The 25656-nt window shown below is 51.2% G+C and overlaps 7 protein-coding genes across 7 annotated transcripts; 2 read left to right on the top strand and 5 right to left on the bottom strand.

Moving 5' to 3' along the window:
• Positions 1-818: 818 nt before the first annotated feature.
• N7468_001965 (uncharacterized protein) lies at positions 819-6203 on the bottom strand (the record flags this gene model as incomplete). The annotated part of the gene is made up of 6 exons (XM_058471262.1): positions 819-5216; positions 5500-5579; positions 5653-5865; positions 5938-6015; positions 6076-6094; positions 6162-6203. The coding sequence occupies 6 exons, from the start codon at positions 6201-6203 to the stop codon at positions 819-821; spliced, it is 4830 nt and encodes a 1609-aa protein (XP_058334403.1).
• An 850-nt stretch (positions 6204-7053) lies between these two features.
• Positions 7054-8780, top strand: N7468_001966 (cytochrome P450; the record flags this gene model as incomplete). The annotated part of the gene is made up of 4 exons (XM_058471263.1): positions 7054-7131; positions 7209-8055; positions 8124-8219; positions 8269-8780. 4 exons carry the CDS (start codon positions 7054-7056, stop codon positions 8778-8780), a joined length of 1533 nt encoding a protein of 510 aa, XP_058334404.1.
• An 845-nt stretch (positions 8781-9625) lies between these two features.
• On the bottom strand, positions 9626-11093 carry N7468_001967 (alpha/beta hydrolase; the record flags this gene model as incomplete). The annotated part of the gene is made up of 5 exons (XM_058471264.1): positions 9626-9933; positions 9996-10477; positions 10550-10658; positions 10710-10842; positions 10914-11093. 5 exons carry the CDS (start codon positions 11091-11093, stop codon positions 9626-9628), a joined length of 1212 nt encoding a protein of 403 aa, XP_058334405.1.
• Positions 11094-13843: 2750 nt separating this feature from the next.
• On the bottom strand, positions 13844-16580 carry N7468_001968 (uncharacterized protein; the record flags this gene model as incomplete). Its single annotated transcript, XM_058471265.1, is given in 3 exon segments — positions 13844-14719; positions 14773-15125; positions 15143-16580. 3 exon segments carry the CDS (start codon positions 16578-16580, stop codon positions 13844-13846), a joined length of 2667 nt encoding a protein of 888 aa, XP_058334406.1.
• Positions 16581-17010: 430 nt separating this feature from the next.
• N7468_001969 (MFS transporter) lies at positions 17011-18821 on the bottom strand (the record flags this gene model as incomplete). The annotated part of the gene is given in 5 exon segments (XM_058471266.1): positions 17011-17243; positions 17263-18141; positions 18210-18266; positions 18323-18688; positions 18746-18821. The coding sequence occupies 5 exon segments, from the start codon at positions 18819-18821 to the stop codon at positions 17011-17013; spliced, it is 1611 nt and encodes a 536-aa protein (XP_058334407.1).
• A 1102-nt stretch (positions 18822-19923) lies between these two features.
• Positions 19924-22369, bottom strand: sip5 (Sip5p; the record flags this gene model as incomplete). Its single annotated transcript, XM_058471267.1, has 3 exons — positions 19924-20742; positions 20816-21934; positions 21995-22369. 3 exons carry the CDS (start codon positions 22367-22369, stop codon positions 19924-19926), a joined length of 2313 nt encoding a protein of 770 aa, XP_058334408.1.
• Positions 22370-23288: 919 nt separating this feature from the next.
• Positions 23289-24822, top strand: N7468_001971 (uncharacterized protein; the record flags this gene model as incomplete). Its single annotated transcript, XM_058471268.1, is given in 2 exon segments — positions 23289-24309; positions 24320-24822. 2 exon segments carry the CDS (start codon positions 23289-23291, stop codon positions 24820-24822), a joined length of 1524 nt encoding a protein of 507 aa, XP_058334409.1.
• Positions 24823-25656: the final 834 nt, after the last annotated feature.

Genomic DNA, 25656 nt, shown 5'->3' on the forward strand with positions numbered 1-25656 from the left:
GGTGCTAAGGGGCGATTCAAAAAACAAAAAGGGGGAAAAAAAAAAGAAAAAGGAAAAAAGAAAAAGGAGGAAAAGAAAAAGAAATGAAATAAGGAACTGCGCAGCGATTGGTTGTCCTTTCTCCCTCAAATGTTTTGCTTCTCGCACGGATGGGTCGGAGGGTTGTGCGAGCCGGACGAGAGGAATTAGACTCAGGTTGGCCTGATTTGGCCTGTCAGCCTACCCCACGAAGAGAAGAAGAAAATCCGGGGGCGTCCAAGTCCTTGCGTTCATTCGAATGGCTTGTACAGGATCGGAGGCAGCTCGGTCGCAGCCCGGAGCCCATTCGGCCTCTCCCCGGATTCGCAATGGCGGGATTCCCCAGTGATCTGTGATTGGCGGATATGCACTTATATAGACCAGATCATGTCTGGCGGGGCCTGTCCTGGGTGCCGCCGCTTTTATGTGTGGCGCTCAGACTCAGGTCAACTTGTCTCTTTTCGTAACCAGATGACAGGCCAAGTTGCCTCCGCACAAAGGAAATTGGCATGTTTCTTGCGGTATCAACATAATGCCGGGGGGGTGAGGACGCTGTCAATAGGAATACGGCTCTCAGTGGTATGTTGATCAAGAGAGTTCAAGTAAGGGAAAAGCCCATGACTGAATTGAATATATCCGGGATCTGTATGTCGAACATATTACAAAGCAAGCTCTACCTGGTTCTCGTGATCGCAGTGAAAAAGGGCATAAAAGGAATGGTGGTTCTCATAGATAATAATGAATTGAAAGGAATTGTAGTTGATGAAAATTCTAAACATGCCGAGATAAGGGAGAGAATATCAAGCCCAACCTTTCTTCGCAGTGCTCCTAATTGCCACAAGTCTTCCCAGTCGCTCAAAATCTATTCCTCCAAGGATTTCGAATGTGGGCACGTCGGCCTGAAAGGTACTACCCAACCAGCTCCGGATCTCGACTGCAAGCAACGAATCAACACCATAACTCACAATTGGCATATCCACTTTCACTTTCTCGGCTTCCAGAGCGGACAGGCTCCGCACTAGCTTCGAGACCAGGGCGTCAGCAATAATCTGAGTGGCCTTTTCAATTGTTGTAGCCTGCGCTATATCTGCCCTGAAATCACGCTGGTTCCGGCCCCGGTGAGTTTGCTGACTAGAGGAAAAAGCTCGATGCAGGAAGCTAAATATGGGGCGCTGCATCCAGTTAGGCAAGTCCAGTCCCCGCGCATACATAGCCTGTGGAGTATTTACTCCAAAGACCGTCTGGGAGTTGGCTATTGTCAATTGGCTGTTGCCCATGCCAGCTACAGGAAGGCGACAACAGTAATACTCCAAGACCGCCAAAAACTTTTCCCGTGTGACGGGCAACATTGAGCCGCCTCCTACCAGTCTCTCGCGGACGGCTTGGTTCTGAGTGAGGAAGCCATCATCAACCATGGCACCTAGATCAAGACTGACAGCTGGCTGACCCCGCGCGATACGGTAGCGGGCTAAACTATCCTGAAAAGTGTTTCCTGCGGCATAATTAGACTGGCCGCGCTGACCCGCCACGCCAGAAACGGAAGATAGGCAGATAAAGAAGCTGAGTCGCTCCTTTTCAAGGCAGGTATGCAAGTTCCAGGTTCCGACAACCTTGGGATCCACGGCAGCTGCCCATTGGGGATGAGTCATGTCTCTTAACAAGGTATCTTGTAGAACCATTGACGCCTGGATGCAACCGCGGATGGGGGACATGTTCCTTTGACACTCAGAAATCACAGATTGCAATGCCCTAGAATCGGTGATATCACAGGCAGGCGCTTGAACAGCGACACCAGTCCTGGTGAGCTCCTGAACCAGGGAGCAGGCCTCGGGGGTTCGGGGACCACTGCGGGAGAGAATGAGAAGGCTACGGGCACCCCGTTGGGCCATCCATCGCGCGATACTTCGACCAATGCCTCCAAATCCACCTGCCAGAACGTACGTTGCGTCGGATGGAAAGCCAGTATCCGAACTCGAGACGCGAGGAATGGTCATGGGAACGATAGCCGTGGGAGTGATCGAGATCACTGTTTTCCCGCTGGTTTTGCCATCGGCCAGTGCTGCGAACGCCTCTCGCACTTCTGATACAGGGCGTATCTGCAGAGGCTCGGCAACGTGGAAGACATTTTGCTTGAACAGATCCATGATAGCATGGATGCCGCGTTCGGCCTGCTCGGGACGTTCAAGCATCCAAGTCGGTCCATCAAAGGCTGAGAAACTGACGCCCCGGTTGAAGGGGAGCATAGGTAGGGAGGCATTTTCGAGAATATCCTTTTTCCCAATCTCTACGAATCGGCCGTACGGGGCGAGACAATCCCACGATGCTAACAGGCTATCACCCGAAAGAGAGTTGAGCACCAGATTCACCCCGCGGCCTCCCGTGGCGTTCTTGACGCCAACGGCAAAGGAAGTATCTCGGCTATAAAAGATGTGGTCCTCGGGGATTCCATACGTGGTCGTCAGTAGCCGCTTTTTGGCGTCTGAACTCACTGTCACGAAGACCTCGGCCCCGAGATACTGACTGATCTGTACGGCTGCCTGACCTGTGCCACCAGCACCAGCGTGGATAAGAACGCTTTCACCACGGGTCAAACGACCAATTTCCCGGAGACTTGTCCAAGCTGTAACAAACTGTGTAGGTATTGCCGCCGCCGTCGTGAAGTCCATGGAATCAGGGAGACGACATACACCCTGTGCTTTGCTGCGCGCAAATGTCTTGAAAGCCTCGACCGTAGACATGCACACACGGTCGCCGATGGTAAATTTCGACCGATAGGAAGCACCCACTCGTGTCACGATGCCAGCGCACTCATTTCCCAAAGTTTCTGCCGGCACCCTTCCCAGTGCAATAAGGCAGTCTTTGAAATTTACTCCCACAGCCCGCACCTCGATCTCCACTTCATCGTCGGCCAGGGGCACCTTTTGCTGATCCTCATCCACGACAAACCGCAAGGATTCCAATAGCCCCGGTGTTTCAGTCGTGAGCCTCAATGGCAAAGGAGCCTGATTCCAAGGCAAGTCGCGTGACACCTGTGGATGTAGGATCTCATGGATGCCGTCCTGGCACTCTGTGTCGAGCTTCAGGCGAGGTATCTGGAAAAGCCCATTCCGCTGCTCGAATTCCATTTCAAAGGTATCTGCCGAAGCCGCGCCAATCATCTGCTGGATTGCGCTAAGAAGCCCAGTCATTTGTGACTCACTAGGTCCGTCACTCGAGATGGGCTCCAATCCTACCCGCAAAAGTCTATGTCCTTCCTCTTCCGCGTGTATGACCCGCACTAATCCTGCGATCATGTTGTAGGACGGGGAAGAAGAGCCGTCATCAACAGTGCGCGTGACCCAGACCAGGTTTTGGCTGCGGGAAATGAGGTTTTGCATTGCAGCAAAGTCTCTGGGGCGCATTTTCTCTAGGAAGGGCCGCTCAAGATCCAAATCGGCGGTCACGATTGTCAGGCCTGTGCTGCGGGAAATTTTGTCCATAGAAATCAATTGACTCGATAAACCAATGCCATGGAGATATTTTTGGATTGCTATGGCATTCTTGAAGTGTCCATTCTCCTTTGAAAGGCCGATCGAACTTGGGACAATGTTTATGGTGTCTGTGGCTGATTCCGAGGCAGTTTGCCGTTGCAGCATCGCAGCGGACGGTTCAGGCTTTTTGGAGGTGATGAGCACACTTAGCTCATAAGATTCATCTTTGATATAATCATAAAATTCATGTTCCAGTCCTGTGAAGCCGGCTTCCTCAAATAGCGTGTTCCATGTAGCCGAAGCCACACAAGGCCCTCGAGGCCGATAACCTTCGGAGCTAAGCCACCACCCAGGGAGCAGTCCCATGATAAACCCACTGCGACCTAGTTCGGGTGCAGTTATCTCAAATAAGATCAGCTTACCTCCAGGCCGTAGCAGAGTCTGCACAGTCTCCAAGGTGGCACGTAGATCCTCCGTGGCATGCAAGACGTTGGCTGCCACAATCACATCGTATGAACCCTCAATAAAGCCCTGGTGGGCCACGTTTTTGCTAATGTCTAACTGGCGGAAGAGCATGTTCGGATACCTCCCGAAACGTGATTTCGCCGCGTCAAAGAATGCTTCCGAAATGTCAGAGTAGGTGAAGTCCTGGTACAGAGTTCCTGCCGAGCCAACGCCCGCTTCATCACCCTGGAGTGAACTTAAAATCGCTGCTGTCGTCCCACCAGTTCCAGCGCCAATTTCTAAGTACCGTGCATTTGGAGTCTTGTGTGCGAATAGCTTAAGATACCGGTCCAGCTGCTTAAAGCATGCCATACGGTGGTCACTCAGCTCAGCGTAGAGATTGTCCAGAAGAGGCGACGTGAAAAGAAACTCTAATGGATCAAGTCGGTCGGCCAGGATTTGATCCAGATGTCGAGCTACTTCAACATGCGCTTTTCCTTGAGCGTTTGTCTCTAGTAGCTTGTTTTCTATGACCTGTCGCCCACCTAGATCCTGAGCTAGCATCTTCCAGTCATCTCCCCAATGCGGCGTTCTGCCAGATTCTACTCGTTGAACCTGCTCCTTCGCCCATTGCAAGTATTGCTGCAAATGAGGCTGCTGAGGCGTCATATCATCATTGATGACTTGCTTCAGATATGAATAATGCAGAAACGCTAGATCTCGATAAAAATCCGCAAGCTCATCCGTGTCGCTCTCTGAATCATTCGGAAGTTCCATGCACCATTGTTGTCGTTCGGTGAGAGTCATAAGGTCAATATCAGGCTGCCAGACCGGATTCCAAACTTGTTCCCGGTCTGCTTCTTGCGAGTTAGAAGAATTTTTCGCCGTGGTGTTGACTACGGCCAAGCGTAGCCCTTCCACCTGGGCCAGAATTCTGGTGCGGGTAGAGTTCAATGCATGAGACTGAACCTCACACCCCCGACGATCCTCAGCAACGACGATCGAGGTCGCATTGAGGGTCTCGGCGGATTGATGACTGAGGCCTGAAGCGTCCAGCCAGATGCGGCGGATCTTTGCCGAGATAGCTGTCGACTTTGGGCGTCTTGGATTTTGCGTGAGAGCAACCATTGGTAGGTGAAGCAAAGCATCCAGAGTACAAGGGTGTGCCACGTACTCAGAGGCCGGATGAATAGTGAGGACTGCACGACTTGCAAAGTTCGTCCATTCTGCTTGTGAAAGGGTTTGGAAACTAGGTCCAAATTCTAGTCCGTAGCTCCGAAGGTCCTGATAAAACGTTTGTGCGTCGAAAGAGTGTTGGCCGGTATCTTTCCTCTCTGACAGAAACTGAACAACAAACGTGCAGGGTTTATATCCTTTGGACGGACCCCATCGACTAGTTTAGCCCCAATGCCAGGTGCACTGTTCGCTGTACCACTTCAATCGAACCCATTAGGCAGGAACGAGATTTCCACCCAGGGATTTCATGCCTTCCTTCATGCACATAGATAGCCCGCCACTCGGGCTTGCATAACAAGCTCAGCACCTCACTGGTGCCTGGATAGCTCACATCGTTTTGGCCCCAGAAATGGGCGGTTGGAAGATGCAGCATCACATGGTCGCCACCTTCTCGCTCATCCGTCATATATGCTAGGCCTCTCGTGCTAGTCGGAGATGAGTGGTAAGGAATTCCCCCCGGAGAAGAAAAGCGCGCATTGGATACTTCGAGCCCCCGCAGATCCTTGGACCTGACCGCGCTCGACCAAAAAGGTTGCAGCCAACTGAGCTCCATGGGAAAATGCAAGTATTCCGTCAAATGGCCCCTCGCTTAGAATAAAGGCTTCCAAGTTGTCCATTGCCACCGTGAGAGTCTCGGGACGGCTGGGATCGAAGTACGCGAAGCCCTCGTCTTCATCTGGGAAGTGGGGGGAGATTTCTGGACAAAGTTAGAAACAGTCTGTGCATTTTTAAAGGGCTAAAGGGTGTTTATCATCATGTTCTATCGTACCAGGAAGGATTGGAGTAGGGAGTGTACCCTCCGCGTAGTCGTAGGTGTGCGAATCACCTAGTTCACGGCGTACAGCCGCTCCGAAACGGGGGAAAGTTAGTTATCGCAGTCATTCCAGGCAAATACGCAGAAACAAACCACTCTGGACTTCAAGGATCTGTTCCAGAAGGGTACAGGAAATTGGTTAGCTCATATACCGGCTGGAGTCGAAAGTATGAATGTACTTTGCTATTTGTGCCCACTCCATGTAGGCAAAGAAAATGCATAATGAAGGACTACTCGGTTTCAATATCCGTGTAGAAGAAAGGATACAAATTTCAGTCTAAGAGGAGAAGAACCAAATTCACGTTCAGCGAAATGCAGCCCAGTAGTTGGCCGAGGAGATTTTATGTCCAATATTACAGACATGGTATCAGGAGCGTTTGATAAATTTCATTGGCCCCCCCATCGAAACAAAGAGCATGAGCTTTTTCCTCTTTCTACTGGTTAGGCTGGACGTGTGAGTCAGTCTCCAGGAGTGTTGTGTAAACTCGAGCCCGCACATCACTCAGAGCATACCCCACAGAGCCACCTCGCAAATATGGAAGTTTCAAGTTGGAATTTAAACCCAACTTGATTGCTCTCGGGCAGAGCCGAGCGGAGACAGTCGTCATTCATCTCCACCCCTACAGATTGCTTTGGGGGCGAACAGCTTCTTAGCCTACGATCAATGACCCGCAAAGCGGGGTATGGACATGTATGCCTGATCCTACGTTATATCCGCAATTTGGCCCGTGCAGACGGGCGGCCTGAGCCGGGATCTTGTACAGCAGCTCCCGCTAATACAGTGTGGGAACCAATTATATTGAAGACTCTCACCAACGCAGGGGCGACTCTTTGTCATCTACCATTCTGTTTGATTTTTTTTTTCTTAGACAAAGAATTGGGGATGTGCGCGGTATCTATGTGCACAAGCGATATATTCAAATAGCGATTGCCAATCGCTGCAAAGTTAACTGGATTATTATTCGATGGCAGTATTGAGCTGTTTGCAGTCTCAAGCATCGACTATTGACTTACTTCCATTCATTTATCCTCCTATAATCCTTTCCGAGCCCTCATCCAAGATCCGTCGGGATGCTCCAGAGCGCAGTTGACCTGGTGGCCAATGTCACTTCCACCGGCCATCTGGTGTTTGCCCTGGTGTTGGCAGCGGTTCGTTCATGATTAATGCGTTGCAAAAGTCCGACCATAGAATGAGAGACTGACCAGCCCTTCTCGATATATTGTAGAGCGTGAGCTATATCATTTATCAAGTCTGGTTTCATCCACTGGCCGTCTACCCGGGCCCTTTCGTCGCCAAACTGACCAATTTGTATTCCGTGGCGCACGCAATACGTGGGGACCGCCATGAGGATCTCTATCGGCTGCATCAGCAGTACGGGCGCATTGTGCGCATCGGCCCCAACCGAGTGACCATCCTCGATGCGCGGGCTCTTGAACTGATTTATGGTCACAAGGCCAATGTGCAAAAGTCGCAGTGGTATGCCGGATTCTACAGTGTAAGCATTTTCAATGCGATCGATCGCAATGTACATGCCCGCAAGCGTCGCGTGATGTCGCAGGCATTTTCCGATCAGGCAGTTCGAGGGATGGAGCCACATATTCTGTCGGCCATCCGCGACTGGTGTTTAGCGATTGGAGATCAGCACCCGGACCAGAAAGGAAGCCCAAGCCAAGGCTGGTCGAGCCCGAAGGATATGGTACACTGGAGCGCATGTGTTATCTTCGATGTCCTGGGCGAGATCTGCTTTGGGAACACCTTTAATACGGCTCGGAGCGACGAAAACACTTTTTTCTTTCCGCTCATGAAGCTAAATGTGCGCATCTTGAATATATGCGGTCAAATGCCGCTACTGCGTCACCTTGGCGTGGACCGGTACATGCGCTGGGGAACTGCTGCCAATCGGGACCGACAGGTTGATTTCTCGCGGAAACAGCTCTCCACACGCTTGGCGGCTAATCCGACCCAACGACGCGATATTATTTACTATCTGCAACTGGCTCGCGACCCGGAAACCGGACAAGGATATTCAGTGCAGGAATTGATCGGCGAAGTTACCTTATTATTGGGTGCTGGTATGAATTCCCCTACCCGTCGCAAAGTTTCTCTGGGTGGACGGTGGCTAAATGTTGTGTGATAACAGGAGCGGATACCGCTAACACGGCCCTCGCGGCGACATGGTATTTCTTGGTCCATCATCCGGATATCTACCAGCGCTTGACCGCAGTAATCCGGTCCAGTTTCTCGACCTTGGAATCCATTATGTCGGGGTCCTGCGCTGTCTTCAGGCCATATGTCCTACCTCCGTGCCTGCATCGAGGAGAGTATGCGCCTATGTCCACCCATACCAATGGATCTACCCCGCGAGGTTCTGCCTGGGGGCCTCAAGGTCCTGGAGTGGGACTTTCCTGCTGGGACGGTCGTTGGGGTACCCACATACTCACTGCATCATTCATGTGAACATTTTGACCGGCCATTTGAATATGACCCCAGTCGCTGGTTGCTGCGCGGATCAGAAGCCACACAGGCAGTCGATGAGGGTGTGTCAGCTGAAGTCCTAGCTCGTCAGCGTGCAGCCTTTGTATCGTTCAGTCTGGGTCCACGAGCATGTATTGGCCGCAATGTGGCAATGATGGAACTGGAGTTGAGCATAGCTCGCATGCTATGGTTGTATGACCTTAGAGTCGCCCCCGGCACTGAAAAATTGGGGGTTGGGAAAGGAGGCGAATATAAAATGAAGGACAATTTTATCGTGGGCAAAGAAGGCCCGATGGTGGAGCTTCGACAACGCGAGGTTTAGTACACATCCACCTCCCAACATCATTTTCTTCACAGATGCATTGACATGTACCTTTGTGATAAGATTGGGGAAGTCTCGATCAAACTTGTAGCTTCATGTCCCCTCTCCTTTGAAGTTTGTACATGGATCAATTGGTGTGAACCTTCAATTGTGGAACATTTGAAGTGCACTCATCCTGGGGCGCCTAGCATACATGATCCTCGATCTACGAAGAAAGTCAGTTTTGTTTGACACCTTGCACGGTCAAAGCTCCGAAAGTTGGATAGACGAACGAAGTTGCAGTAAGTCTGACGACAAGTAAAATTTAATGAGTGCGCATGTAAAAGTCAGACTTGGAGATAGTAGACATGCATTATAAATGTGCTGAAGGTGAAGTCTTGAAACCTCAAACTACGCGAGTGACCCTCTGACTGAGGCTCATTATATGCATAGCAACGGATACCTATGAACGGTAAAAGCAGTTCATGTAGCTCCAGGGCTACGCAGATGTATCTGAGTCATCTGGCCGAAAGACTACAAGATATTCAAGTCTATAAATCGCCCAAGTGCTACGACCTGGACGGTATAAGTTACCAGGTAAAAGCGTGCATCCACATGTGCAGGCGTACAGGTCCTGCTACAAGAAGCCATGAATTTGTTGGGGAACTAGCAAGAAAACCACAAAGTAATTCCGGATCACTCAACGGTAGGCAAGAGAGCTTTTACTCAACCTGGGAATTGGCTAATAATGAGAGGATAAAGCATGTTTGTTTCCCATCATTGGTGGACATGAGATTGACTATCCAGATCGTGAGCCTGACTATACTAGGTACTCGATTCAGCAGTTATGTACTCGGATACTTATTCTACATCTTGGTCTTTCTCGAGGGCTTTTCAGCACGCATTGCCACAGGTTTCAGGGTGTTGAACCAATTTTCACCCACGACTAAATGGTTCTTTTGCCGAGACTGCTCCTCCCACTGCTTTTCCGTGACACGATATCGCTCCATTTCATTTGCCAGCCACTCCACACAAGGCTCTGCAACCTTACTGACTGCTTGAAATGGCATCAAATGGCCCAGCCCTGACAAAGTGACCTCTCGGACTCTCTGTCCGCCCCCCACTGCCCCCCCCACTCCAGTGCCACAACTTTTGATTCCCTCGCGGATCTCATCTATGTTCAAATAGGTAGCACCGCCAAGCACCCATAGACAAGAGGGCCGTAGACTTGGCAACCGGAGAAAAGTGCTTCGTGGCTCCGGTCGATACATAGGAATGAAAGCCGCAAGAGGATCCAAATCCGCGTGCGTCTCACGATTGATTGTAATGCGATTGGTTTTCGGGTCTGGGCACCAAAGTTCTCCCGAATCTGCCCTAAAAGATCTTGATACTTGGTCGTTGTGAGGGTGACTGGCGTTTCGGTCGTGTTCAGCCGCGCTTGTTGAGCCTCGACATCTGGATACAGCTGAGTCGGCAGCTCGCGGAATCCGACCTCGGCCATACGGGCGACGCAGCGTGGATCCCAGCCATGAAGCAACGCACGGTTCGCGCGAAGGGCCACTTCGCGGTTTGGCCACACATCGTCACGTCGGAGGGTCCAGTTAACTGCGCTGGGTGGATCGGAGCCGAACCCCATAGGCGGTGGAGTGAGTTGAATGACTGGGTCAATTAAAGCCACGGTGGTGAATAGCCGAGGGTGCATATAAGCCAGATTAGTACTATTACATAAAGATGGATTAGTTTCCGTCTTTCAGATACGCTCCAGCATATAGTTCGAAAGAGCCACAAACATGATAGTTCCTCCAAAGCTGTGGCCAATACCGACAAGCGGACGGGGCATCTGTTCCCGGAAATGGTTGATCATAAGAAGGAGATCTCTCGCATGGTCCATCCAAGAACCTGGAACAAGAGAGTGAGACAAGAAAGGGTAGTCGATCGGGCAATACATACAGTCCATGCTGAGCTTTTCCTCATTCAAAATCCCACTCATTCCCATACTCGCGCAGTCGGCGACCCAGATGCTGCGTATACGGAAGCCGATGGCTTGCCCCAGAATCTCATCCCAAAGAGGCTCGTATAGCTCCTATCCCGCTTACAGTCAGTGAAAAAGAAATATTTCCATCCATAGCGTGTGTATCCCTTGGGCAAGGCCACTCCATGAGTTGCGATTAGAGTAACTGCATCAGAGGGCAGCGGCAATGGTTGATTTTTAGGCGTATATTGCTTCACATGCAGCTTCAATATATCTTCTTGGTGCACAGTGCTTCCTGCGTATTCTCGAATATGACAACCGGGGACAATGTGCTCAGTGATTGTAAAGTTATCACTCGACATGGTGATGGCGGCCAATCCAAGATGTTGTAAATGACCTGTGAGATATAGAAAAAAAAAAAGAAAAATAGTCTGCAAACTGCACGCTTGTAGTCATAGTCCCAATGACCACAAATTGGAAAATAGAAGAAGAAGAACCATTTGCACATTGGGGGGGAGGGGCGGAATTTGACGGCAGGAATCAAAGAACGGGAGGATCCACTCTCCCGCGGGTCCACTCAAGGCTGATCTGCATGGCCCCATTCTTTCAACCAATGTACTATTGGAAAGCTTTTGGGGGGCCAAACGAGGCATTATTGCCAAATTAATGGGGGGAGAATGTACAGGGATGTATATATGGTCACAGGTCGCACAGGGGTTTGTGGCCAATAGAGGAGCTCTTTGTTTCAGCCAGAAAAATGGGCTGAGTACTCCGTACAGAACATGCACTTGCACTTTTGGAGTAACTAGCGGCCTCGCATTAGCGGGGAAAATCGATCCCCTCTGTGGAAACTTTCATTGTCGATCTGGCAAGACACCAATATCCGATCTTCTTTTTTTTTCCCCCTTTTTTCCCCCTCTCTCAATTCAGCATTGGATTTCTATAACAGTCTGACGATGTGTATGTTTCGCGTATTTTCAAACATAGAAACTGAGCCCTGCTGCCTTCTTATCTCTTCCCGTTAAATAAGCCTTGAATCTCTTCTGCAACTAAACAATGTAGCTACCGTAAGGTCTCAAAAGCCGAAAGATTCCCTTTTCTTTTCTTTTCGTTTTCCCCCCATTTTCAAAGTTGCTTAGACTGAGTTGACTGAAGTCCAGAACCTTCAGTCCAGAACGAGAAATTTATCTAAATCGCACGTCGCCATCACTTGACCCCGTTTTCCAGCAACAAGAATGCAACCTTGGAGGTTTTTGACCTTGCCTTCGTCGCCAGGTCTTGTCTCAAGTCTTCTGGAATGAAATCTATCATGACTGGGATTGCACTTATGAACGGCTTGTATCTGGGAAAGCGCTGTACAACATCCTCGAGTAATTGGTCTTGATTAATTTGGGACAAGCCATCAACCCGTTCAAGAAGATAGCGATTGTGGTAGAAGCATTTCTTGGGGTTGGGGTAGATCGAACTCCGAATAGCAGACATTGGCACGCAATCTGTCGCCCTGACCTGTGATGCAACCGAGCGAATGCCTATTTGAGTGACTCTGCAACAGACCCCGAGCTGCCATTTTTCGACCGGCCAATCCACCTCGTCGATGGTACGTGCGACCGAGAGGCCTACCCCTCCTCTGGGATCTCGTGATGATCAAGCTATTGAGAGCCTTTTGGGGCATACGTTGTAGAGATAACCCGTCTATCTTTGGGTGTGTCCATGGGAGCTTCGCGCTTGTTGCTGGCCTGATATCCGCCGAAACGTATCTTAGTAAATTCAAGACCACGGCACACGAAGGGCGGTCTACTATACCGATGGATGAAATTATTATCAAGACTTCTTGAGAGACGTGCCTTTTATCTTGCTTCTCGATGCCCTGGGACAAGGTGCTGGACAGCTTTGGATGGGCGGCAGCTCCAATACACATATAAGCGCTAGTAGGGATGTTCACAAAACCCCCGCTTCTGGGGTGATCACAGAACAGGGGAAATAAAATTTTGACCGGTATCGAGGCTGTAGGACAGCTGTCGAGGTAAGTACGCACGTAGGAGTCAACGAGGAACTAAGTTGGGCAAGCATGGTTTGCTTCCCTTCCATCTCTTGCTCGTCGTTTCGTCTTTTTGGTGTCTTCTACCCTTACCTAGGCTTCAACGTATCCGGATGAGCTGGAACCCGAAACTGATTGCACTTCAACATCCTACAAGTGTTGAGCCCGTTCATTTGACTATATATATGCACATCAAATGGACTCTCTGGGCAAAATGACGCTTCATGCCAAGGCGATCAGGTTTATCCGTATAATCCTGCCCGATTGTGAACCGCCTCAATGTCGATAGGTCGATAGAATAGCGGCTTATAATCAACATAGTGAAATATGGGTTAGCTAACTTTGTGTCCAGAAGATCAGATGCCCCCAATTTCTAATGGCAGCAGAATGGGCGCTATCAGAGTTCCAAGCTACAGCTGAGGTGGGTGGGCGCAAGATGACCTCTCTGGTAATGAGTCACTACAGTATCTAGCAATCCTTGCCAAATCGTATCCCGGCCGGAGTGATTCTTAACCAAAAGATTGCCGATGTGGCGCTGCCCGAGCATTAGAGAATACTATATGAGTTTCCAACTGTTTAGCACACTACCTCAAACGTGTGTATGGGGCAAGATAATGAATATCGTCATGGAGTTTGCTATATACTTGTTCCTTCGGGTGATGTGGTCCTGAGCGCTCGGAGCTAACAAGCTGAACAGGAAAGCTTGCCCCGAAAACCCCAGCAAAGGCGGTGCTAGAGTACAATGCAGAGGAAGCACAAGAAGTGATTTCTCCTGACGCACGCAACTAGGCGGCTCTCTGCATTTAAGGTCTAGAATCACGACCCTCGCTACACGCTACACGCTAATTGAAGGAGTCGAACTCAGGACTAGTTCAATCTGACTAAATCATAACGCATTGAAACATAGAACCTCGTGACTCACACGTAGAACCGGACCTGCAAAAAAAAGGGGGAATCGTGGCTCCAAACGCAATAAGTAAAAGACACACCCAATGATCCATAATCCGGAATGATATGACGAAGAAAAGACAAGCGACGCTCTCGATCATGGCCCCAGCCAATACCGATCTATCTTTACGCACCACCACGGCCCATTCTTTCAATAGAACTCATGATCCCACCACGACCAGGCGTGGGGATGGCGATGCCCGATCGGCCTCCACTGTTCCCTCGGGAGTGACCGCCAGGGCCTCCAAACCGAGAGATCTTCTTCTCAGCCGTAGCAGGAGGTCGGATTCCGCTGGATCCAGAGCGGCTCACGCTTCGACGAAGGGGCTCTGCCGGTACTGCCTCACTGGCGGACTGATGTTCATCATCAGGCGTTCCAGCAGATGAGCCAGACGGCTGGCGCTGCGCTGGTGGCTGAGCAGGAGCAGGCTGGCCTTGTTGCATGGCTAGCCACTCGTCCACCGCAGCAACCAGTTCGCCTTTCTCAGCGCGCTCCGACTTGAGCGCCGAGCGGAGCCGCTCAGCATCTTCCTTGATAGTCGCCATTTCCTGCTGAAGTCCCTTGAGCTGAGCTTCGAAAACTCGCTTTTCAGCCTCATGCTCGTCATTCTCTCGTGCAATCATGCTGGCATTGGCCATAGCTATAGACTCGGAGTTTGCTGCCTTTTGGTCCGCCTTGAGACGTCGATTCTCCTCGCGGGCAGCAGTGAGCTTGTTCTCCACCTCGCGCAAACGCTTCTCCCAGCGAGATTCGTAGCTCTTCTTCAGAGCTGCAACCTTCGTTTCGTGCTTGCTTTTGTAGAGCGTGTGTAATTCGCGTGCGACCTTTTCAACGGCATCTTGTACCTCACGCGCAGTTTCTTCGGCCGACGGAGTATTTTGCTTAACGTTCATCGCACTGCCGGCTTCTACAGACGTCGAGGAGCGCGCGGCAGATAATTGGGTTTCAAGCTCAACGACCTTGCCTTCCAATTGCTCTTTGCTCTTCTCGGCGTCGTCGGCCTGCGAGTGAGACGATCGCGTTCACGCTCCCCCTCTTCTAACTCGTCTCTGACAGACTGCAGAACTCTTTCCATGTCCTTTCCACGACGATCCCACTCGGCCTGTTCAATTTCCAGAGCTTCTTTCTGGGCAGCTTCGTTGCGCGCCTCCTCCAAGGCCTCGCCGACGCGTCTCTCCGCATCGGCAACGGCCTGCCTGTAGCTGGCAACCTCTGCTTCCTTCCCGCTGAGAGCCGCCTTGAGTGATGAGATCTCAGACATAAAACCTGACTTGAGAGACTCTAATTCGCGCGGTGTGACCGTCGGAATTGAGCGGGGGTGGGCGCAGGCGGAATGTCGAAGTCCAAGAGGGACAGCTTCGAAGGGGACCGCATAGACTGACGCATATTTCTCATCGGTGATCGTCGCTGTGACATTGACATACGAGCTTGTTGAACAGAATTGCGGAAGAAGCTAGAGTGGTCCGTGAAGTCAAGCAAGTTTGGGGTTTCGTTTGGATTGCCAATGTCTCGCGAGACTCTCCGTCTGGGCGTCGGAGTACCAGCATTGGAACCGGTATCAAGCAGGGTACTAGCGCGCCATGATCGACGCGCAGTGCCAGGGGTGGCCGGCTCGAAACCGTGACGGTCTGAGGCTGGACCGGGCCCAACACTCCCACGCATTGATTTCATGGGAGACTCGGCACGCAGCTTTGCAAAGGATGTCAGATCAGGCAAGACAGAAAAGTTACTGAGGCCAGTATCATCCATCGGGTCATGGTCATCCTCATTAGCGAAGTCGGGTTGTGGCATGTCTTCATCATCCTGCAAAACAGTGCTCATGCCTTCATTGCGCCTGTCTTCCATGGCACTGTTCGCAATGGTGGAAGGATCTTGTGAGGCACTTGCCATGGAAAGCAAGCTTTGATTATGGATGACACTAGACTCCTCAGCGTCGACGGGAATAACGGGCCTTTCAGAACGGGTGCCTTTCTTGCACCGTTCATTCGCCTCCATGTCGTCATCATAATCTTCAGGGAAGTGATCATAAGAACGTTTTCGAGATTTTATGGACGATCGTCGCTCATCCGTGCCTGAAGAGCGCGCAGTACGAACTTTTTGCACATCAAGTGTTGATTCTACATCCCCGTCGCGGGCCATCGAGCTGCGGTGGGAAACAGGTGAACGTTTGACCCTACCCAGCGAATGGCGTTGGAATTCGTGGCCCTTCAAGGGCTCAAGTTCTTGCTCCCCTTGGTGAGGTTGAACCGGTGAGCTGGGCTGATCCAACAATTCCTCGTCACAATCAACGGACTCGTGTTGTAGGTCCTGTAAGTTTTCGAAATCCACTGTCTCATCTTTTGCTTCTGGTCGGAATGGCGAGCTCTCTGGATCGATGACGGGGGTCGATTTCTTGATCGGGGAGGACAAAGGTGGCACTTCTCGCAGTTTTGGGATATCCACTGGGTCGTCCTTCGTCTCGGTTCTGAAGGGAGAGCTTAAGGGCTCTTCTGCTATATCATATTCCAAGCGACGTGGAGAGCCCGGTAAGCCTTGTTGAAGCTCACGAAGCTTTTGGAAATCCACAGTGTCTTCGCGCGCATCGTATTGAAAGGGTGAACTGGCGGGCTCTTGGAAAATGTTGTCGTGATGCATATCGTCAACATCGTGCTGATCGTGGGAAATGTGGTTCTCGTCAACACTGGGCGCACTGGGACTAAATTGCAGATCTTTCCAGGCCTGCTTCAACGGGCTCGAGGGCGCGGGCTTCTCGAAGGACATTGGATCATCTATTTTGGTGATAAATGGCGACGAGGCGGTCTTTGGGGATCGCGCCCGCGCATTCTGGAATGAGGAGGAAAGAGGTGATAGAGGATTCGACATTGTTTGAGGAAGGAGAAGCAAAAACAAAGCCGGAGAGTTAAAATAATGAAGATTTCCTCCCGTGTGGAGTTTAGATTGCGCCTGCAAGATGTGGGATGTTTTGAATTGGTGGTTGCTGTGTAAACAGAGCTAAACCCAATCTGGAATGGCCGCCTCCGGCCTAAATCTATGAACTCCAACACACACGCCATGCTTTTAGAGATGCTACATGGACCTCAATGACGGACTTTTTACTCTTCAATTAATATATAGAAAGGGTGAAAGCCGATAAATTCTTGTATCGCTGTGTAATCGCCTAACGCCATAACAAGAACCCGCTAAGAACACCAAAACACCAAACGCTGTGTTTACACCCGATCTACCACCAGGAGAGGACCAAAAAATGGAAGACGCTAGGGCAACAGAAGAGGATGGCTAGGTAGCATGAATTTCACTCGGATGCGGAAGCTCCAGCTTCGTCCGTCACGACGATATGAACTGTTTCTTTCGGTTGCTCAGGGATTGGGGAGTAATGGCAGGGCATAGCAGACTGCACAGTGGCCGATGAATATTTGTCCCGCTGGATGAAACAAACCTGGAATGCCCCGATGAGAGCTACCAGTGTACTTCCCCACCAAGCCAAAGCAGTACATCCCATATCAGCACCAGAGCTGTACAGGAAGCCTGCAATAGGAGGCGCCACCGTTTCGGGCAGCAGCCCCTGCAGAAGCGGCAAGACCATTTATTTTACCCATCACAGAGTCAGAGGGACTCGCTTGCTTGATGAGGATCAAGAGGACTGGGTAGTCGATAATGGAGAGAATATTGCGGACAATCAGGCACGCGTAGATCCCAAGGTAGACCAGGTTCTGAGGGAGGAACACCAGGAAAGGGACCATAAAGTATGCGACTGGATGAAGTATGGTCACCATAAGAAATAGCTTCCACACACCCAGCCATTGAGCAAGAGCAGGGAAGATAAGACTCTGTATAACCAGTGCAATGATACCATCAGTAGACATGATAACACCCACGGTCCGAGTAGAAAGACCGACACCGCCAGGAATATCAAATGGAGAGGAGGGGCTGGAAAATGAGCTTTTGTCTTGAAGAAAGATTGGCAGAAGATGATCGTAAGTCATAGAGTGATATGTAAAGATTGATAAAGCAATCACGAGCATGACAATTTGCCATGTAAAGGCTTTGGGCTTCGCTGATTGCTTCCAGACGGGATAAGCACCGTTCATCTGAACGTCCCAGCGCTCTTCTTCATACAGATTCACTTGATTAAAGGTACCGTAAGACTCGGCTCGGAGGTCGACGCCGGCATTGGCGGTCGCTCCAGACGTGGCAAGGAGAGGCTGCTCTACCGTAGGATGATCCAGATAGCGCTGATGGTGGTCACCAGATTGCATATCTGGATGTGTTTCATGTAGGAAGAACCAGCCCCCAACGATACTCAAGAGAAGGAGAAAGGAGCAAACCAAGTTGGGAAGCAAGTAAGGGAAGCGTCCGAATAGGCCATCTCGAGGAAACACAGTAGGCAAACTATCTGATGGTCTTGCCAGGAGGCCACCAATGGCTAGAGCTACATCAGTACAGTTCCTTTGACGCCTATCGTGCTGAATACAAGAATGACAGGAAACTTACCAGGTCCGATGATAGTGCCGATTGACCATACGAATGGCATCACGGCATATGCGCGAGCTAAACACAGCCAGTTAGAGAGGGAAACCACAGCCAAGCCGGGTGCAACAACTTACGCTCATGCTCGGGCCTTTTAACTAGCTCTCCTACCATGGTTTGGATCACGCCGATATTGCCGTTCAGAGCGCCCCCGAGAGCACGGCCTAGAAGCGCAACCCAGAAATTAGGAGCCACGCCTACCATGATCAGAGAGAGCATGGTACCGAAACAGCCGGACAACAGAACGGGTTTGCGACCAACGCGATCGGAGAGACTTCCCCAGAACATGCCGGTGATAGCCTCGGCAAGCGAAAAAGCGGAAATCAAAATCCCAGCGTAGAAGGAGGCATCTGCCCCACTAGCCATGTGGAAATCCTTGACCATCACCCACGAGTAAGGGAAGATAGAGGTGAGGGCGATTGGCTCGGCCACGCGACATATTGCTGTCAGGAGGGGTTAGCCCAGTCGGAGTCCGCGGCAGGCCAGAGAGAGAAACATACCAAGTAAGAATAGCTGAGTCGTGGGGAAACTGTTGTCGAATGCAACGGGAGATCTTTCCTGACGTGTTAATACCATCGTTCCTCAGAAGTATCTAAGACCTTACGACTGTCCGTCCCCAAAGGTCGAGTCTGTGATCTTTAGCCGGTGTTATGAGAGGCTCTCAGATCTGAGGGGAGCAGGGAGGGTAGACTAGTCTCAAGCCGCTTCGTTCCTGAAGAAGTTGAAATGAAGAGGAAGAAGGAGGGGTGATAAGAGTCTGTAATTCCATTACCCAACCGCGGATCTGGGCAGCGCTAGATCCCAAACAGGAAAATCGGCCCAGGTCCCCTTGGGATCACAATCAGAGTCAATTCTTCATCGCATCCAGTGTGGAACTTGGCAATCTGTTTTCCTACTTTAAGTTTGATTTCCTTTGGAAATCGTACTGCAACAACTGTCAAGTAATTGCTACTAGAGATTAGATCTAAGACGGACTGTCATAGTAACTCTATGGGTGGGCCGGTGGGCCGAAGGAACTAGAAAACTTTGCGAAGTGGCGAGGATGCATGCATGGGACGGATTGCCAGCTCAACAAGCCAATTCGCTGCTCCTCCCACTTGGATCTCCCTCCGAAAATGTACTACTGCAGAGTTTGGATCGTGTCCACAAATCCAATCTCTCATGCTGGGAATATCTTGCTTTCAATGTTATCCCAAAGCCCCCGAGAATACGGGGACGCGCCGCCCCACTCTTTAGCGGCCGTTGGCCTGATTCTTATCCCCCGGGCGTCCAATCATTCGTCCTAGTGATCCACCAATTCCTGTCGCACCGCATGGTCCATTGCATCCAATGGATGTTGAGAGATTATGTCCGCATGCAGATTAGGATCTTATCACAAAACCTCCGGAATGTCTGGGACCTTGCTCTTTAGTGAGTAGGCTCATGAAATTGTTTGGATTTGGACTTCTATAAGACGAGACAGATGCAATGGAGACAGCCAGCCATTGGAAAGATGAGAGCGAGCATATGGCTCTGATTTGAAACGGGAAAAGAACAAAAAAAAAATGTCTCCTGCGCCGGCTAATCTCATGCTCCAACAAATACACTCCCACCGAAGATACAGGGATCAAAAGGAAATTTTAATGAACGGAAAGAAAGAGAAAAAAATAGAGCGAAAAATGAATGAAGCTGATTCTGATCAGGTAGTTTCAGAGTCGGCTGCGGGGGTTGTAATCTCAACAGACCGAGTTTCCAATTCCTTTGGCAAGACACCATCAACCGTTGCTGCAGCTCTCACCACAGGAGCAGGCTCGGGCTTGCCCGTGTCAGCTGCTGGCTGGTTGATGGATGGAGTGCCACTAGATGAGCCCTCGACATTGGGCTGAGCCGTATTCTCAACGTGCTCCGGCTCGTGAGCTTTGTCTTCGTCATCAATAACAGCAGCCAGGCTGCGGAAGTTGAACATGGGCTCGGTGGAGGTTTTACCTTCTTCGGCGGTCGGGTTAGAAACATGATCATCTGGGGTATTGCCTGTGTTCGATGAAAATGAGGAGGATGCGCTGGAAACATGGCGCAACTGCGAAGGTCGGGAAGGCTCAGCCAGGGTAGACGGGTCGGCAGCCATCAAAATAGAATCTGCGGAAGAGACATTCTCGACCGAAGCCGGGGGCCTTGACCTTGATTCACGATCAACGCCTTTGCCTTTGCCCAGCGCCGACGCTTCTTCGACGATTGGAGGCGTCGCACTGGCTGCCTTGGCAGACGAGAGCTCGGGGGGCGATGCCAAAGCAGTGCTGCTGGTATTGCTACTATACAATCCAGTTTTACGTGCCGCCTTGTCGGCTTTCTTAGCCTCCTTCTCTCTTTTTTTAGCGTCTTTCCTGGCCTCTTTTTCTTCCCTCCTCTGCCGGTCCTCTTCACTGGCTAAGCTCAGGCGGATTGCCTCCATCATCATCATATCCTCGAGGTCGTCAATGCGGGTCCGTCGAGAGCTGTCGCGCGGCGGCGCAATGTCTCCCTGGTTTTCCTCAGTAGAGTCATTCTCAGGTGCCCGTGGGGGGGGTTCGATCCGGTCGATCAGTCAAAAATGCCAAGGCATTCAAGGCCGGTGAGCCGGACCGGCCGGCGTCACTCTGAGTCGCCCGCCGCAATCCTCTGCGCCCAAGCCCAAGCCGCGAATTTTCTCCAGAGGAAGAGTTCATCAAATATGCCGCAGTGTGCAGAGCAGTAGCGGCGGCGGACCGGCGTGCCGCATGCGCCCGAGCATTCGCCAACTTTTGAGCCCAGTCTGGGCGAACTTTATCAGTCGTGACCACCGCAGGGTCGCTGGCAGATAAGGATGTCGCCCGACGGCGGCCAGCTATTGAAGGGATATTGGCGGAAGATAGGGAGGAGGAGGATGAGACGGGGGAAGTGACGTTGGGCGACGGACGACCGCTTAGGTCCGTAGCGTACGTCAGACCACGACGGAAGGGTGGTGAAGCATAAGTAACTCCAAATTCAGGCTGAACACAAAAAGGACATGCCGAAGGCTCTGAAACGAGCTGCGATTCCCCAGTATCAGTTCGCTCAGTGCCTTCCCCCTCGGCTGTGCCATTTGCATTGGGATCTGACTCCCCATGCTCTGGAACATGAGGGTCCGGGCGCTTGATTTGTACAAAGCATTCGGAACAGATGGGCTGGTCACAGCATCGAGTGCGATTCAAGTAAGGGGGATAGTAAAGGAAGCAGATAGGACATTCGCAGGCATCCTTGTATAGATAGACTTCAATCGGTTGACCGTTGACATATGGGTCATTTGGTAATTGCAGCTCCCGCGGGGTTACTTCAGCTTGCGAACTATACTTTGAAGAAGAGGTCAAGGCTGCCAAAGTCTTTGCTCGCGTACGGAAGAGTGGCGACGTCGATGTGCCCGACGCGATCGGTGATGCAGCGGACGGTAACGATTGAGGGGGGTTTGAGGATTGCGATACATCTGAATTGAGGGACTGCGAGCGCGAAGTAATGGGGACGGTAAGATGTTGGATGTTGGCAGCGCCAGCCGATTCCTTGACTTCTGTTGCTTTGGGAGGTGTATACTCCAGTTCAGGGGGGATCTCGTCGGGTTCCGGTATGGGCATTCCCCGAGCTGCAGCCATTAGCTGATGCTCTGCCCACGATTCCGAGAAATCATTCAATCCCCTCCAAAAGGGAGCCAGCCGTCGTTCAATCTACGAGTCACGTTAGATATCTGATCCCATGGTACCGGCTAGGATAGGGGGCAATTTTACCATTAACTGCCGCACAACTGCTTTGCTGAAGTCTTCTGTCCCCACGTATACACCTTGCGTCACTAAGTATCCTCCGTCGACATGTTCCTCCTTCATACTGCGCTCCCGTTCCTTTACCCGGGCAGCACGCTCTTTCTCCAGTCGGCGGGCCTCACGTTCCTGTTTCGTCTCACGCCGCTGTTCGAGTGAGGCCACGTCGCGGTCCCGATCATGATGGCTGCTGCCGATACCAAGTAAAGACAGATCTGGGCGACTTCTGCCCGACCGACTGCTTTGGTATAAGGAGCGGCCTGGGGCTTCAGATGGTCCAGGAGACCACTGCTGGCTCCGACGGCGTGGGGGCGTCCGCGACTCTTTGGTTTGAGAGTTCCCCATGGTGAGAGGATCAGACGCCGGGGGCGAGGGATTAGACGCGGGAGAACTCCGAGAGGCGAAACGATAGCCCCCTCGGGAGGCGGGGGACACACACAAAAAAAAGAAGGTGTAGGAAGAGAATAGGTCAAATAGGGCGAGACTTTCGGAGCTAGAGGAAATGCATCTGGGCACAGTGACAGATACCGAGAGTGAATGGAAGATGGAGCGGGGAGGCGGAGTAACTGGGGAAGTTCGGGATCGGTGAGTAGGAGGATGAACTAATCGGGTACGTAAGACGACAAAAGCGGATGTGGCGGAAGGTGTAATGATGTTCTGGAAGTTCTATAGTTTTGCATATGGGTTTCCGCCCTGAGCTTACTTCTCTTCCTTGCATCCGGCCGTTTATTCCTGAGGGAAATGAGAGGTTAACTCACGGGCTCCACGGACCCATCTCATGACTACGGCCTTATTCCAAGGTTTAGTGGCACACGACCGGCGTCATTGGATTACCTCAGCCGAGGTTGAGCCCCCGGGGTCCGGCCAAGTTGGGCCTTGACAGCTAATAGTTCACCATATCTACTAGACTTTGGAGTACCGGAAAAAGATTCTGGATCTCGATTTGTACCACCAAGCCATCTATTCCTTACTTGTAGATGCTGTCTTGTGCCAACGGTAACGGCTGAGTTCTCCACACGGGATATCGATCTGCTCGGCGACACCCTGCATCGGCCGAGCTGCATATTCCTTGCCCAAGCAGTGCTAGTCCAGGGCACATTGTGGGCACACGGAGCGATGGTCCCATGTCGAGGTGGGTCTGACGCATGAGGGAGGCGGTCTGTTCAATTCTGCCGTCTGTGGAGAAAACAGAAGGGAAAAAAAAATAGTGAAGCAATCCGCCCGGGCGCTCGTTTCTTCAATTTTGAGGAGCTAGCAGCATGCAATGACGGAAACTACTCGCCTTCACATTTCTCCTCTGACTCCTGATCTCTTTCCCTCTGTAATACCGCCCTCCCTCCGATCCGCTGCCACCGACGTCTCCTTTCACGAGATTCCCACATTCCCCGAGAATAGCTACGGATACATCACCTTGCCATCCATGGACGCTGATAAAATCAAGAAGAAGCTCAATGGATCGATTTTGAAGGGCAAGAAATTCAAAATTGAGACCGCTCGTCCTTCCAAGCGACATTTGGAGGAGGTAGCAGACCAGGATGCTCCGGTAGAAAAGAAGAAGTCGAAGAGACGAAGATCTGAGGACGGTGTCCTCGATGGCTTCGAATTACCCTCGGGCCGTAAGGTGAAGCGCGGCTGGACTGAGCCTGCCAACGGGAAGAAAGACCGTCGGAAGTCCGAGAAGAGGAAGAACAAGGAGGACAACAAAGAAAAGCCGCAGCCCAAGTCAAAGTATTCTGAAAAAGCCGAATGTCTTTTCCACACCAAGATTCCCCCAAATCGAACTTCCAATAGGACTGAAGATGAGAAGAAGTCTAAGAAGAACAAGAAAAAGACCGCCGAGTCGGTTGTTCACGAATTTTCGCAAACGGTCACCCACCCTAGTTTTCTCCGCGCCTCCGGCGATGTTGCACCATTAACGACTGCTTTCGAAGAAGGAAAAGGCTGGGTGGATGACAAAGGAAACGTGAAAGAGACGGCCAGTGCAAAGTCGCGGAAGAAGGACTACATACCTGGTCAGGTTCCTGGCGCAAAAGAAAAACGATCGACTAAAACATCGGCCCTCAAGGGCGAGCCAGAAAATCCTCAGTCATCGAGTGATTCGGAGGACTGGACTTCTTCCAGTGGCTCATCTGATGAAACCTCAGACAGTGAGAGCGAAGACGGCAGCTCCTCTGATGACTCTGGCTCTTCGGGTGAGATCCCCAGTGAAGAAACGATGTCGACGGAAACGAAACGCTCACTGGATTCTCCCAAACCTTCCCCTGATGCTTCCGACCCATCCAGTGGTCACAAAAGTAATGCAGAGGATGGCTCACCCAAGGAAGTCCACCCCATTAGAAGCTTTGTTCAAACGCCCAACATCGGACACTCTCAAGGAGCAGCCTGCTGCCGCTGACGCCGCTGGATTCAGCTTTTTCGGAAACAATGATGATATAGAATCAGAGGAAGAGCCTCAGGTGGCTGAGCCACAGACTCCCTTCACACCTTTCGCGAAGAGAGACCTTCAGGCTCGAGGCTTACGAAGTGCTGCCCCAACTCCTGACACCTCCATGGCTGGTCGTCACTTCTCATGGAACGAAGACGCGGATATTGAAGATGATGACGATTCAATCGATACCCCGGTCTCAAAAAGCAGAGGAAAGAGCCTTTCTGCTGAGAAGGATGAAACGGAGTTTGCCAAATGGTTCTGGGAAAACCGCGGCGACAACAACCGGGCCTGGAAGAAGAGGCGGCGCGATGCCGCGAAGGAGCAGAGACAGAGAGAGAACCGCAAAAAGGGCATGAAGGGCAAATCATAGACAGAGCCAAAAGTGATACTTGGATCTTTCTGCGTATGCCCGTACCTATCGGCATCAACTTACTGAACCTTTCCTGACAAACTCCCCGGCAAAAAGATTCACCCTCGGACAAGGTCCGGCAGGCTATAGAAACTGGCACCTCAGAGGCTCGTTTCTTGGAAGGCGCGCTGCCGCCCGCTGGTTAGGCTGAACGGTTTTTCCCTCCCCTCTCCCGAGAGGAAGGTGCGATGTTGCTTCCTCGAACTCGAAATAAATCTGTTGAAAACTGATCCAGATCGGATTCGAACACAGGACTTGTTTTAATGCAGCAGCGGGTCGCGCGAGCAAACCACTACGCCACTCACCCTCGTGTTGTCGAAGTCGTCGAGATTAAGATCATCTGTGACCCTTCCGGAGGTAAAATCGTGATTTCTAGCGGATCTATCAACCACAGCTGCATTTTAATTGTCCAATTAAATTCTCCGATATCAAAAGAGTATTTGGCTAAGATTTGAGACGAAAATATTTTGTGCCTGAGGTCAGAGCCCTGGATTTGTGAACCGCGCGCCCTGCTTGTGCCGGAGTGAAGCTATTCCCGCTCCCGCCCTGCCCAGTAGCGTCCAGCCTTAACCCGCATTATCACCCACGCCTAGTCCAGCCAATTCGGTTGATTAATTCGAAAATCTACAAAGCGAATAGTTTCTGAGTAGATTTGGTTTTCAAAATCCCAAGAGGCCCATATTCGGCTCATACTAATGAGCTTAGCGCCGTCTGGCCTTCACCTAGTGCAGGGGTGCAATCCAGAAGAAAACCGTAGAGACGAAAAGTAGAGGCGCGTAAAATAGACTCAGCCTT

The sequence above is a fragment of the Penicillium chermesinum genome (assembly GCF_028974085.1).
Source record: "Penicillium chermesinum strain IBT 19713 chromosome Unknown utg000002l:1.0-5270490.0:1.0-5274688.0, whole genome shotgun sequence".
Lineage (NCBI taxonomy): Eukaryota > Fungi > Ascomycota > Eurotiomycetes > Eurotiales > Aspergillaceae > Penicillium > Penicillium chermesinum.